We start from the raw sequence: 15,668 nt of genomic DNA, 5'->3' as shown, positions 1-15,668 counted from the left end.
AACACGCTCCAGCTTGTCTGCATCCTTCTTGAATTGTGGAGCCCAGAACTGGACGCAATACTCTAGATGAGGCCTAACCAGGGCCGAATAGTGAGGAACCAGGACGTCATGTGATTTGGAAGCTATACTTCTATTAATTGGCTGCTTTCCCCCCACCCAGCAATTTTTGATGCTGTTATCGAGTTGGATTACATTTGCTTTTTTTCTTCTGATGCTACTGTACAGACCTTAAAACGGGACGTGAATTTTCTTTGCTTTTTTTTTTATTAAGAGGGCAGTAGAGACAGTTGTATTGGGGAATGGTGGCATTATTGTGGGGCAAAAGAGGGTGAAGGAAGAGATACCCAAGAGGCAGGTTTACTTTCCAGTCTTGTTCACTGCGCCACAAAAAGCACTGATGGGCGATATTGATCGGATCCTAGCCAATCTGATGAACTCCAATCACTGCCCCCAAACTGGCTAGGATGTGATCAATGAAGTCTCTACCTGTCCAGGCTGGGTGGATTCGGCTGCCTGACAGGCAAACATTCAACAGGGAGGGTTTTTTTCAGCTTCACATCATCTCGCCGGGAAAAAACACACTCCACCTGTTGAGTTGCTGCTGGCCGCAGGTATGTTAAACAAAGAAGAGACCCGCTAGAAAAAAAGAAGACAAGCAGAGGGCGAAAAAGCCATCCACGCCCTAAAAAGTGTACCAAACGCCAGGTTTCAGCACAAGATTGGTCTAATTCAGCACGGCGCACTTGCACAAGAAAACCAGTGAGTATGGCAATTGGAAAAAAAAAGTGAACGTTTTAACATGGATTTTGTGGGTTAGTGTGAGTGTCATCACAGATGCAGGAAAACAGAGAAGGTGACTTTACTGTCCCTTGAGAAGGTGTCTCAATTTTAGGACGCCCAGCACTTCGACGCCATGATATCGGAGAACCCCGTTCGTTTTCAGTTCTTTTAATAACTCCACCAGGTACTGTTGTGCGCATTAAATATAATTAATAACTGATCGGATAAACAACCGAGAGCTCTAAATTCACCCCACTCCCGTCAGGGGAGCGGCAATTCCACCCGCGGTTGCATAAACAAAACCGAGATGCTGAGATCTGAGCCGAGATGTTTCCACCTCTCCTCGGCGAGTTCCCCACCCGCGCCTGCCATCTATTCCCTTAGCCCCTGGGATCGTTAGCAAGGTTCCTGGAGATCAATTAGCCATGAAAGTTGGCTCCGAGGCAGCCGTGCTAATTTGCACAAACACCGCGCACGAGTGTCGTAAACAAGGCAGGCGTTAATGGGACACCAGGGAACTTGGTGGAGCAGAGGAAACGCTCCCAACCCCTGGCTCAGCGGATCGACCCGGGTCCTGGCACTCGGCTGGTGGCTCAAGGAAGGTTCAGGCGGCTGGTGCAGCGTGGCGAGTGGTGGGTTACTAGCCGGGGTTAGGGTGGCCATCTGGGGGCCAAGAGAGACATTAATTTATAAAATGGAGGGGGTGTATTGAAGTTCTGGATCAAAGGCTGCGTTCAGACAACACAATAGTCAACGGTGGGGTAAGAATCAACTCCACAGTTGTTTATCTAGGGGTTATTCCGCACACAACCCGAAAATAATCAACCATGGTGTGGATTAGGATCAGTGTAGAGTTGACTATTAGTCCACACTGAGTTGACTCACTCATCCCCCACCCTCTCTCCCCCCTCAGTCCTCCTGCTAATATCCCATCAGCCATTGCTGCTGAAAATCCATCCTGCCAGCTGGACTAGCTGCTTTGACAGCTCTTGCCTTGCAACTCCGTGGCTGACGAAATAACCAGCGGTAGCCTCTTCCCAACACGATAACCAACAGTGTTTCAAATAGCCAAGTCAGCACAGCATTGGTTATTTGTGTTGGTTAATTTGGCCAAATAAGCAACTGTTGGTTAAAAAGACTCCCTCCATACAACACGATAGCCTATGGCAGGTTAAATAACCACCCGTCAGCTTTTTAAACTACCATGGGTTATTGTGTTGTCTGAACCCACTCAAAAAGTGGATCTCAGCTGAACCCATTCCCATGACTGAAAGCCCTCCCCTCATGCCACAAACTGGCTCACTTTCAGTGTCAGAGCCAGAGGAGGAAAAAATGCCTTGGGGGAGCACAGGTAGGTAAGGCAGGCAACTTAAGAACAGCCATGCTGGATCAAACCAAGGGATCTGTTCACACAGTGGCCAGTGGGAAAAGAGTGGAGTTCAACTCTCTTCACCCATCCACCCTTGGTTGTAAGAATCAGCAACCCATGAACAAGGCTGGTATTCATACATGCTCTGAATAACACTTTCACAGGTTCAAGGCCCTTCACTTAGGCCTTAGCTAGACCTAAGGTTTATTATTTCTTTCTTTATTTATTTATTGCATTTCTATACCGCCCAATAGCCGGAGCTCTCTGGGCGGTTCACAAAAATTAAAAACATTCAAAGTATAAAACAACAGCATAAAACCGTACTATAAAATACAATATAAAAGCTCAACCAGATAAAAACAGCAGCAATGCAAAATTACAAATTTAAAACACCGAGTTAAAATTTATTTATAGACTGTTAAAATGCTGGGAGAATAAAAAGGTCTTTGCCTGGCGTCTAAAAGCATATAATGTAGGTGCCAAGCGAACCTTCTTAGGGAGCTCATTCCATAGCCAGGGTGCCACAGCAGAGAAGGCCCTGCTCCTCCTGGTAGCCACCTGCCTCACTTCCTTTGGCAGGGGCTCGTGGAGAAGGACCCTGAGGAGGACCTTAGGGTCCGGGCAGGTACATATGGGAGGAAGCGTTCCTTCAGATAGCCTGGCCGGGATTATCCCGGGATCGTCCCGGGGTCATCCCTGCCTGCTCCCGGGATCCCCTGTGTGTCATTTACATGAACAGGGATGACCCCGGGACGATCCCGGGATAAACCTTAGGGCTAGCTAAGGCCTTACACTCTCTAGCTGTAATCATTACCACAACCCTGGAAGGTAGAACAGGGTTATCATCCCTTGGATTGAAGATGGAGGTGGGGAGGCTGAGGCTGAGCTATCCAGTGGATGATGGGAGTTGTCATCCCACACATCCCACACCAAGTTGAGGAAGGTTGCCCTATAGGACTGAATGGTGGCTGTTGACCTAAAGGCGTACTCAGGGGTACCACATCCTTCTCTATAAATGCCAGAACGGCACACAGTATTTACTCATCATCCTCTCGATAATAAAAGCTAGCCACGGGTTATTGCTAGTTAGTCCATAGAGAATTAAACCAGATCAGAAGGGGAGAGAGGCTCACCTGCACATGATCTCGTGCGTCAGCAGCACACGACACATCTCTGGGTTCTTGTCTTGCCCTTCGTAGATGATTGCCTGAAAATGGAGCGGAAGAGAAGGGGGCAGTTAACGTGGGATGTGCAGCCTTCGAAAGCTCAGAGCCTGAATGCTGTGGCACATGGGCATGTTTTCCGTGGGCCCAGCACATGCTTGCTGATTAACCCAACCCCCCTCCTCCCCCTCCCCCATTACCTGGAGGTCCCATAGTTAATCCACAACTTTCTGAGTTTCCACCATGCAGTCATAAGGACTATAAACTTGCACAGTTTCTCAGGTCCGAGCTACAGCACTTATTGCAATTCCATTGCATTTATGTTTTTATTGCTTCGAATATTTCAACGGTTTTTATGTATTTTATTGCATCGCAAGAGCTTCTGCCCTGAGAGGTGGCCAAAAAATATATTAAATAAATGCATAACTAAGGCCACAGCTAGACCTAAGGTTCATCCTGGGATCATCCAGGGTTCACCCCTGCCTGAGCACTGGATCCCCTGTGTGTCACCTAGATGAACAGGTTTGACCCCTGGACGATCCAGGGATGAACCTTAGGTCTAGCTATGGCCTAAGTACATGCTACAGCCAGTGTTCGGCACAGCCTCTCCTAATTCTTGCTTTAATGTTCCGCGCCAGCCTTTAGGCGCTGCATTGCGCGGAAGATATGAAATCCTACTCTTGGATGATAATCTGACAGAGTATCTACAGGCCTGTGCCTAACACTTGAAAACATTCATATGCATACGCTGGCCCTGAGCATGTTTGCTTGGAAGACAATCCTATTTAAATGGAGAAGAGAAGATTGAGGGGAGACATGAGAGCACTCTTCAAATACTTAAAAGGTTGTCACACAGAGGAGGGCCAGGAGCTCTTCTCGATCCTCCCAGAGTGCAGGACACGGAATAACGGGCTCAAATTAAAGGAAGCCAGATTCCAGCTGGACATCAGGAAAAACTTCCTGACTGTTAGAGCAGTACAACAATGGAACCAGTGACCTAGGGAGGTTGTGGGCTCTCCCACACTAGAGGCCTTCAAGAGGCAGCTGGACAACCATCTGTCAGGGATGCTTTAGGGTAGATTCCTGCATTGAGCAGGGGGTTGGACTCGATGGCCTTGTAGGCCCCTTCCAACGTGCTATTCTATGATTCTAAAGGGTGTTAGTCCTATGGGTAGGGTGACCATATGTATCTTTAACAGTGTATAGAAAAGGGATTTTCAGCAGGTGTCGTTTATATGCCTGCACCACCTGGTGAAATCCCCTCTTCATCACATCATTTAAAGCTGCAGGAGCCCTGTCCTCCTTTCCATATGGTCACCCTACCTATGTGTGACCCCATGGCTGCATTTCTCTGTAAACCAGTATTTTGGGGGTTAAGGCTGTGTTCTCACCGAAGAGGTCAAACTGCGTCTGGCCTCCTCCACTTGATAGAACTTCCTCATTCTGGCACCCAGAAAGCTAGCATGTCAGGAAGAATGCAAAGCTAGACTCCTTCTCCCAACACTGGGTGACATCCAGATTTAGCCAGAGCTAGAGCAGACCCACTTAAATCAGTGGGAGTTGAACTAACAATGATGAACTGAAGTCCTGTTGATTTCAATAGGTCTACTCGAAGTATGACTAAGTCTGGATCTAATCCATGTGCGTTTTCTACGTGAAGGGATTTTTTTTTAAAAAAAAAATCTTAATGGAAGAACAGATCCTAAGAGAAGCCACGTACGGTCTGAAGGGGCACAGCGCAGATGGAGCACCTCAGCGTGAGCCCCCTGGGGAAGGGTGTGCGATGCCTCCGTGATCCTGGTGCTAAGTGAGTGTTAAGCCCAACAGGCTTCTCCCTTGCCATCCGCATCAGCTGTGACACAGGCCGACACAAGCCGCCTCCTCGTTCAACGGTGTTGATTAATGATGGCGAAGATTAATGAAGCATCTTCCAATTGTTTGCAAGGGAGGGGCTGCTCTCTCAGTGGGCTTGCCAGAGCACCAGACTCACTGCCATTTGCACTCATCCTGCCGGCGTGGCACGAAGGTGAGCGCCATCTCCCACAAGGATGGGGCCTTTGGGGAAGGAGCTCCCCCAATCTGGTAGCTTCTTGAGGTTTGGGATAACAACTCCCAGCATTCCTAACTATTGGCTGGGAATGATGGGAGTTGCAGTCCAAGAGGTTTTGAGGCCACGATGTTGGGGAAGGCTGTTATGGATTATGGTGGTACCCGCGCACCACCACGCCACCTTATACCAACGGGACCATAACTGTCCTTGCTGGCTTCCTTCCATCGCTGCTCTAAGGTGAGGCCAGGTTCCCCACAGACATATCTGGGGTAGGAGCCAATGTTAGCCGTGCATAGAGTAGACCCATTGAAATGAATGAGACTTAGGTCAGATATGACTAACTTGTCGCATTCATTTCAATGGATCTACTCTATGTAGGGCTAACAATGGATACCAGCCTTGGTCCAAAGATTTAAGCATATTTATTCCTTCTTCCCAACGGACCCTGGGAAACGTAGTTCTGCAAAGAGAGGTCTTCCTCAGCATCTGCACCGGCCTGCAATTCCCAGAATGCTTTGGAGGATGCCAATGATATGCGCTGTTCCAGCTGCCATTCCAGCAGGCCGTTTGGAGGGGGATGTCTTGGCTGTCATGTCTTTTAGACCTAAATGCCTGTAGGTGGGGACTGTCTTTAATGGAGGACATGTATGCCTCTCAAAGAGCCTTCTTAGCTGAGGAGCAGCACAACATTATGTCAAATCGATAATATATTAATAAATAAGTAAATAAAGAAATTGTTGAGTGGATAACCCCCAAGTTGCAGCGTGGCAACCCCAGCTGCCACATTTGAAGCAACGTTCTGTTCATGAGTTCTTCAAAGCGTGAGGAAATGTTTCCTGCTGTATATCAAGGGCCTATATACACCTCTCGCCCCACAAATGCGCACTCTGCCCCCTTTAATGTGGACAAATAGGCAGGGAAGCTCCCCCCACACAACATCTCCAGCACTGGGCGCTGTTACCTGCTTGGACATAGAGTCGATAAGCCGTACATACAGGTCCTGCTCAGTCCGAAGTCCTGTGAGGAAGCAAAGAGGGAGGAATTTGGAGACCCTTTGGGTTGGAAAGGCAGAGGAGGCAACCAAGGCCGTCAGGAGAAGCGGTGGCAGAGGATGAGTCAGCTCCTGAGAGTCCTCTGCGCAGATCTACACTAAGAACACCCACCGCTTTTATGTCGCTTCGACTGCCATGGCTTCCCTCCTCGCCCCCCAAAATGCTGGGGATTGTAGTTTAGCATCGCCGTTGAGCATCCTGGATCCTTAACCCCCATTGTGCCACCAGGACTACCATATCCGTACGGCCGCCATGCAGGATCCAAGAGAAAGTGGTTTTGTCATTCCTTGGCAACACCGAAAGGCCTCCAAGTGTGCGTCTTCAAGCGCACCGTTACCCATGGCGGACTCTCAGCAATGGGGTCCCAGCATCCTCAGCAGGGTAACAAGAGATCTGGCTCTTTGGCCCAATGTAGGAGTTTAATCTAGTGCTGGGATGAAGAGGTTGACCCAGATGCATTGGGTTGGGTTTCTGGGAGTTGGGGCTGCCCTCTTTCATCCCAAGAACCTGTCTCAGGAACGCTAAAAGTAGCCTCTTTCAACGCCCCTCTTCCAAACCACCTTCAGAGCTCTGAAATATAATATATATATTTCCCATCTAGGCTGTTTCGAACTCAGGATCCTTCCTCGACCACACATTCCTCACCGTTGCTGTACAGCAGCTGTAACCGGTAGTGAATTCCGTTGTTGGTTCTCTCTCCATTCTGCTCCTGGAAGAAGGAGGGAAGAGGGCAACGTGGTGAGAAGCGATGCCTCCTTGGACTGGAGAGACCCCGATTCAAATCCCCACTCAGCCAGGAAGCTCTCTGCGGAGGGATCTTCTGCCAGTCGCTTCCTCTCCCAGCCTCATCCACCTCACAGGGTTGTTGTGTGGATAAAATGGAGGTGGGTGGGAGAGAATTATGTATGCAGCCTTGAGTGGTCTCTAATGTTAGTCTTACTTTAAATGATGTCTCGTTCATTTAAATGGGTCTACTCTAAGTAGGACAAACATGGGATACTACCTCTTGAGTGCAATATGGGGAAATTAACAACAACAGCAGAAATATTTCTCTCTTTTCCTCTTTCTTTTCTACACCATATAATAGAAATAAATAAATAAAATAATGTCCTCCCCATATTGCAAATGGGGGCTGCAGGAACAAGGGATCTCAAGAGTTTATATTTATTTATTTATTACATTTTTATACCGCCCAATAGCCGAAGCACTCTGGGCGGTTCACAAAAATTAAAATCATGAAGAGCATAAAAACAACCAACAATCTAAAAATAGCAGAGGTGAGATTCGAACACAGGAGTTCTTGTTCTGTGGCTGATGTGCCTCCAGAGCAAGCCTATGCATGCATACTCAGAACTTAAGACCTACTGAGTTCAACGGGGCTTCCTCCCAGGTTCAGAGGAGGGCAACCAGGATGATCAGGGCTCTGGAAACAAAGCCCTATGAAGAGAGACTGAAAGAACTGGGCATGTTTAGCCTGGAGAAGAGAAGATTGAGGGGAGACCTGATAGCACTCTTCAAATACTTAAAAGGTTGTCAAACAGAGGAGGGCCAGGATCTCTTCTCGATCCTCCCAGAGTGCAGGACACGGAACAACGGGCTCAAGTTAAAGGAAGCCAGATTCCAGCTGGACATCAGGAAAAACTTCCTGACTGTTAGAGCAGTACGACAATGGAACCAGTTACCTAGGGAGGTTGTGGCCTCTCCCGCACTAGAGGCATTCAAGAGGTAGCTGGAAACCACCTGTCAGGGTTGCTTTAAGGTGGATCCCTGCATTGAGCAGGGGGTTGGACTAGATGGCCTTACAGACCCCTTCCAACTCTACTATTCTATGATTCTATGGGCATTGGATTACAACCTCTTATACACAACTGCCGGTGGTAGGGGGCACCAATACCCCCTTTGCATGTGGTTCCCCTACTTGGGCATCTGTCCTTGGCCGGATGCCATGTTGGGCAGGGCCCATCGTCCACACCTGCCCAGGGCCCACTTTACACAGCGCACTGGTGCCAGACAGTGGAGGCCGGTGGTTAAGATGTCAGTGGGACGGTGAATCAGTTCTGGGTTTCAGTCAGGACTCCAAAGGAGCGATCCTTGGATCGCTCCTTTGGAGTTCTGACTGAAAACCCTGAGCTCATTCGCTGCCCTACTGACATCGGAGCCACCAGCCTCCATTGGCGCCAGGCAGCTGCCATGTTTTGACAACCCCCCAGAGGTGCAGCTGACGTCCCGGGCACTGTATGGGGAAAGCCACGGATGGCTGTGGCTTGCCCTGAGACGCCTTGGGCTTCTTGGTGAGGCTCTGATTCCCTGAGCCTTTGGCAGGGAGAGCAAGAGAAACAGGGGCCTCTTACTCTGTCCTTTTCCACGAAGTCGATGAAAGACGTTCTCTCAATCTCCACCGGCTGCCCGTGCCGGTCGTACATGGCCAGCACGAAGTGGAAGAAGTTGGACTTCCTGAGGTTGGAGGGAGGCTGCTTCTCAAAATGGGCCCGAGCCAGCCCAACGCCGCTGCAGGGGGGAAACAAAACAGAGGCAGGTCTTGAGATGGCGCCCGGGGGGGGGGGGGCAGCGGCCAGGAAACGCCCCCCCTCCCCCACTAGAGCAGCTATTGATCTCATTTTGGAACAGGACTCAGCGTGACGTCAGACGGCGGCGAGGGCACCTGCTGCAAGGCGTGACAAAACTGGGAAGTTCCACAATCCCTCCCAAATGCCAGCAAGGCTGAACAACCGGTAAAAAGAATCAAAGGCTCCATTTCGTGAGAATGCAGCCGTAACGGGAAAAGGGCTCCATTCCAAGGCCTTAGCTAGACCTAAGGTTTATCCCAGGGTCGTCCCTGCCTGCTTCCGGGATATCCTTTGTGTCATCTACATGAACAGGGATGACCCCGGGACGATCCCGGGATAAGCCTTGGGTCTAGCTAAGGCCCTCATGTCACAAATATAATAAGCTCCTTTAAGAACAACGGATGGGACGCACATGCTGATCCGAATGGACAAAGAAGGATGTAGGCCAGCCTGCTCCAAGGCAGTGCCGGCCAGATGTCATGGACTGCAACTCCAGCATGTCTGGGGATGATGGGAGTTGCAGTCCACCACAAATGGAAGGCACTAGCTTGAGGGAGGCTGGTGCAGATGGAGGGCTCTTTAGAGATATGCAAAATCCAGGCTTTAAAACTTCAGTCATGCCTAGGGTGACCATATGAAAAGGAGGACAGGGCTCCTGTGTCTTGAAGAGCTCTATTGAAAAGGGAATTTCAGCAGGTGTCATTTGTATATATAAGAACCTGGTGGAATTCCCTCTTCATCACAACAGTTAAAGCTGCCCTCTTTTAAATCTGGTCCCTCTAGTATAGCTCCTGCAGCTTTAACTGGTGTGATGAAGAGGGAATTTTACCAGGTGCTGCATGCATACAAATGACACCTGCTAAAATTCCCTTGCTTATGCAACTGTTAAAGATACAGGAGCCCTGTCCTCCTTTTCATATGGTCACCCTAGTCATGCAACATCTGAAAAAAAGCGAATGATGTCCTGGCAGACTTCCAAAAAGACTGGAACTTAGTACACAGAGAGGTTCGAAATATTGGGGCCATCGCCAAACATGCTCTGCGCTAGCCCCTAGCACAGATTTTTAAGCTATTTCAAGGTGGGACAGAGCCTAGGGAAGGCAGGAGAAGATATTTTGTGGGGCACTTGTGGGTCCTGATACACGCATAAGCTCACCGTTTTCCTCTTCCCACTCTGTCTCATTCTTTCCCGCTCTATTATTTTATTATTTTATTTATTTATTACATTTTTATACCGCCAATAGCCGAAGCTCTCTGGGCGGTTCACAAAAATTAGAACCATAATAAAACAACCAACAGGTTAAAAGCACAAATACAAAATACAGTATAAAAAGCACAACCAGGATAAAACCACGCAGCAAAAATTGAGATAAGATTAAAATACAGAGTTAGAACAGTAAAATTTAGATTTAAGTTAAAATTAAGTGTTAAAATACCGAGAGAATAAAAAGGTCTTCAGCTGGCGACGAAAGGAGTACAGTGTAGGCGCCAGGCGGACCTCTCTGGGGAGCTCATTCCACAGCCGGGGTGCCACAGCAGAGAAGGCCCTCCTCCTAGTAGCCACCTGCCTCACTTCCTTTGGCAGGGGCTCTACATTTAAGAAGGCAACCTTGGTATACAAAGGTCCATACCACAATAAATCCGCTAGTCTTGAAACCGCCCCAAGAAGCTGTGTTGGTTTTGACCCAAGTCAAATCCAAATCCTAGCGGCACTATGCTGCCATTCAGATCTCACCCTCACGTTTGGGGGTGCACTGAATGCGCACGAAACGACCACGCTGTCCACACAGCGACTTGGGATGTCATAAGCGTGTGGCTTGGGGAGGCGTGAACACTTGGCCACTTCAAAATGTGTCCTTGGTGGGACTGATAAGCTTGTAGGTGGCGCCCGTTCAAGGTCCCAGGAAGGCCCTGCGTGGGCCAGAGACCGAATAAACGCGTTGGATAAGGTGCAATTCATTGTGACACTAACAGTGCAGAGCACAACGACAGGAGAGCACTTGGGGAGACAGGTGGGTGCCTCTCTCTGAACTCCTTGCAGGAAGAGCCAGGCCACAATAAAACGGACCAGCAGAGTAAATTAATGAAACAAAGTGCACAGTGCCTTTGGTGAGTTCTACGAGCTGTAACCCGTCCACCTGTTTTTTGGCAAGAAGGGAAATGGGTACTGCTAGGAGTTTTGGAGATCAGAGAGCCGACGGAAAACGTCTCTTTCTCATAAGCTAAAAATAGAAAAGTGCCTGAAAAGTCACATGCTGCCATGTATACATAATCACTGCATGTTCAACGCATAGGTCCCGAGCAGCTGCACACACGGAGGGTGGTTGATCTGGTCAGTCAGGAGGCCCGGCTGACGGCCCGGCGGGAATTTGTGCCGATTGAAGACCGAATCACCCTCCAGCCCCTGCCGGTTTCATTCTCTAAAACCAGACTGAGCAATCAGATGCAAAGTAGGGCAGCACAGCAGGGCTCCTGTGCTTTTAACAGAGCGCAGAGAGGATGAGGCCTGGTGCAGCTACCCAGGCCAGGGTGAGGAAAAATTACCTGGCAGAAGGGCAGAGTTCTATCATGCCCCTCTTAAAGGTACAGGGGCTCCCCACCTTTTTGTACATCCACCAACAATGCGCTCTACGTAGGGCTGCCTTTGAAGACGGTTCGGAAGCTGCAGCTCGTGCAAAATGCAGCGGCCAGATTGATTTCGGGAACCAGAAGGTTCGACCATATAACACCTGCTCTGGTCCGCTTGCGCTGGCTGCCTGTATGTTTCCGAGCCCAATTCAAGGTGCTGGTTTTGACCTATAAAGCCGTACACGGCTTGGGACCACAATACCTGACGGAACGCCTCTCCCGACGTGGATATACCCGGTCACTACGTTCAACATCTAAGGTCCTCCTCCGGGTGCCTACTCCGAGAGAGGCTCGGAGTGTAGCAACGAGGGACAGGGCCTTTTCGGTGGTGGCCCCCAGACTGTGGAACAATCTCCCTGATGAGGCTTGCCTGGCACCAACGCTGCTATCTTTCCAGCGCCAGGTTAAGACTTTCCTCTTTGCCCAGGCATATGGCGGCACATCTTAATCAACCACATGTTTAGTGTTTTTTTTAACGGTTTTTAATGCTTTATCTGTGTATGTTCTGTGTTTTAGAATTTTATTGGTATACTTGTTTTTATCTCAATTTTAGAGTTTATGTAAACCGCCCAGAGAGCCCTGGCTATGGGAGCGGTATAGAAGTGCAATAATAAATAAATAAATAGTGCAAAAGCACTCAGCCTTTGCAGAACTGAAAGGAATAAACAGACTTTTTTTTAAAAAAAAAGTATTAAAATGAATGCTGTGAGAGAGATCGCATGAACTGGGGATGGAACTTGAGACTTTACCCATGTAAGGCAGGTCCCTGATCACTGAGCTACGGCCCATTTTTTAAAAAGATATATCACCATCATCACCTCTGTTTTGTTGCTTGTGGCAGTGTTTCTAGACGGACATGACAGCCTTTGCCAAGTCAAGCTGTGTTTTACTGATTCAGAAATTCCCTGACTATTGAACAACAACATCATCATCATCATCATCATCATCATCATTATTATTATTATTATTATTCAGAAATATCTGAAACCGGCTAAAGCTGAATTTAAGTAGGGTGACCCTATGGAAAGGAGGACCGGGCTCCTGTATCTTTAACAGTTGTATCGAAAAGGGAATTTCAGCAGGTGTCATTTGTATATATGGGGAACCTGGTGGAATTCCCTCTTCATCACAACAGTTAAAGCTGCAGGAGCTATACTAGAGTGACCAGATGCAAAGGAGGGCAGGGCTCCTGCAGCTTTACGTGTTGTGATGAAGAGGGGATTTCACCAGGTGCTGCATGCATACAAATGACACCTGCTGAAATTCCAATTTTTATGCAACTGTTAAAGATACAGGAGCCCGGTCCTCCTTTTCATAGGGTCTAAATTTAGGAGTTTAGATTTATCGTAAATTTGATCATTTGTTCAATCAAACATTTCAAGTCACGGCTGGCGCATCGCATAGCGGTGGGCACGGTAGGAGTGAAGAGATGGGCTGAGGAATCCCTGGTAAGCCAGTGGGACGTGCTGGTTCACAAGGCTATAAGAACATCAGGAGAGCCCTGCTGGATCAGACCAGGGGTCCTTCTAGTCCAGCACTCTGTTCACACAGTAGCCAACCAGCTACTGACCAGGGACCCACAAGCAGGACATGGGTGCTACAGCACCCACCTACCCATTGGTTGACTTCTTTAATACTGGTGGTTCCACATAGAGCCATCCTCCTACTGGAGTCCACCAGGGGAAGAGCCTTCAGCGTGGTGGGCCCCCTCCTATGGAATTCAGCAGGTGTCATTTGTATGCCTGCAGCATCTGGTGAAATTCCCTCTTCATCACAACAGTTAAAGCCGCAGGAACTATACTAGAGTTACCAGCTACGAAACAGGTAGGGCTCCTGCAGCTTTATCTGTTGTGATGAAGAAGGGATTTCACCAGGTGATGCATGCATACAAAGGAAGAAAGGAACCTCTTGTGCAAGCACTTGAGTCATTGCTGGCTCCTAGAGGGACGCCGGCTTTCGCTGTCGTTTTCTTGGCTGAATTCGTAGCAGGGTGGTTTGCCAATGCCTTCCCCAGTCGTGGTTACCTTTCCCCCAGCTAGCTGGGTACTCCTTTTACCGACCTTGGAAGGATGGAAGGCTGAGTCGACCTGAGCCGCCTGCCTGAAAACCAGCTTCCGCTGGGATCAAACTCAGGCCGTGGGGAGAGTTTCGGCTGTAGTAACTGCCGCTTACCAGTCTGCACCACACGAGGCTCATATACAAAAAATCATATACATGAAATTCCCTTTTCTACACAGATGTTAAAGACACAGGAGCCCTGTCCTCCTTCCTATATGCTCGCTCTCCAGGAAAGAGAAGGGGGAAAGGAAACAGAATTAGCAATGACCAGTTGCTTTTCGGAACATCACGCAATATATTTGGAGATGATTTAGTGGGAATTCCAGATGATGATGATGATGATGATGATGATGATGATGACGACAACTACATCAAAGGATTTGGGGACAATCTTCCAATTGGAATGCGGCATGAAAGGAGATGTCAGTGACGATTAGGGTGACCCTATGAAAAGGAGGACAGGGCTCCTGTATCTTTAACAGTTGCACAGAAAAGGGAATTTCAGCAGGTGTCATTTGTATATATGGAGAACCTGGTGAAATTCCATCTTCATCATCACAGTTAAAGGTGCAGGAGCTATATTAGAGTGACCAGATTTAAAAGAGGGCAGAGCTCCTGCAGCTTTAACTGTCATGATGAAGAGGGAGTTTCACCAGGTTCCCCATATATACAAATGACACCTGCTGAAATTCACTTTTCAATACAACTGTTAAAGATACAGGAGCCCGGTCCTCCTTTCCATAGGGTCACCCTAGTGATGATGCAAATTGCTCGAAGTGAGAAGGCAAACTTTTTTTTCCTGGTGGAGCTCCAGTGTCAGTTACCTGCACGAGGCTGGGCAGGAAAATTCAACCTTCCTCAGGAGGGAGGTTCAGCAACGAGATTGTTAGAATTGATGTAGATTTGTCTTTTTTTAAAAAAAAATGTACAGGAACTAGTAAAGTACTAAGCATAACAAAAGCATCATCAACAAAGCTTCACCTGTTGACTTTCTGTCTATTAAACGCCCCAAAAGGCTCAGGGTGTGCTTGGCTTTCTCCTCTTAAAAGCCCCTGGTGTCATGGCAGGCCTCCTCTCAAGGGCAAGGGGAAAGCTATACTGATTAGCACACTGACCCCGGGCACCTCCTGGACACCCATCTTGCTGGTGCTGGGGACGGGCACCATGTTTCCAGGCACACTTGATCAAACATGCCACCTCTTGGCTCTTTGTGCCAACTGCAGAAGGGTTATGGCCCTCCGGCTTAGGATCTCAAGCGCGATTCACGAAAGCGACACAGCAACGACTGGTTAGGATCACTACCCCACCACCATCACCACTACCATGCGTCATCTAGAGTATTGCGTCCAGTTCTGGGCTCCACAATTCAAGAAGGACGCAGACAAGCTGGAGCGTGTTCAGAGGAGGGCAACCAGGATGATCAGGGGTCTGGAAACAAAGCCCTATGAAGAGAGACTGAAAGAACTGGGCCTGTTTAGCCTGGAGAAGAGAAGATCGAGGGGAGACATGAAAGCACTCTTCAAATACTTAAAAGATTGCCACACAGAGGAGGGCCAGGATCTCTTCTCGATCCTCCCAGAGTGCAGGACACAGAACAACGGGCTCAAGTTAAAGGAAGCCAGATTCCAGCAGGACATCAGGAAAAACTTCCTGACTGTTAGAGCAGTACAACAATGGAATCAGTTACCTAGGGAGTTTGTGGGCTCTCCCACACTAGAGGCCTTCAAGAGGCAGCTGGACAACCCTCTGTCAGGGATGCTTTAGGGTGGATTCCTGCATTGAGCAGGGGGCTGACGGCCTTGTAGGCCCCTTCCAACTCTGCTATTCTATGAGCCTATGAGTGTATGATTCTATGAGTAACATCCACATGACAGGCAGAAATCCAAGAGGTGCAGCCAACTGCAGTCACTGGAACAAAAATACCAGACTCCTCTGCTGATGGCACGGCGGCTCTAGGGGGTGGGGACCACATCAAATTGCATGCTTTGTATGAAATGGGTC

At 48.7% G+C, this 15,668-nt stretch overlaps 1 protein-coding gene across 2 annotated transcripts in view; it reads right to left on the bottom strand.

Moving 5' to 3' along the window:
- Positions 1-15,668, bottom strand: part of LOC134405064 (transcription factor COE3-like) — a 118,875-nt gene that overhangs the window by 69,394 nt on the left and 33,813 nt on the right. For both annotated transcript variants that reach the window (XM_063136132.1, XM_063136131.1), the window contains exons 2-5: positions 8,766-8,922; positions 7,060-7,123; positions 6,324-6,379; positions 3,283-3,356 (exon numbers count right to left, since the gene is read on the bottom strand). In XM_063136132.1, coding sequence (XP_062992202.1) covers positions 3,283-3,356; positions 6,324-6,379; positions 7,060-7,123; positions 8,766-8,922 — 351 coding nt within the window. The remainder of the gene's footprint in view (positions 1-3,282; positions 3,357-6,323; positions 6,380-7,059; positions 7,124-8,765; positions 8,923-15,668) is intronic.

This window comes from Elgaria multicarinata, chromosome 10 (assembly GCF_023053635.1).
Source record: "Elgaria multicarinata webbii isolate HBS135686 ecotype San Diego chromosome 10, rElgMul1.1.pri, whole genome shotgun sequence".
Lineage (NCBI taxonomy): Eukaryota > Metazoa > Chordata > Lepidosauria > Squamata > Anguidae > Elgaria > Elgaria multicarinata.
Note: the sequence above shows the minus strand (reverse complement) of the source record. Positions and strands in the feature narration are given on the sequence as shown.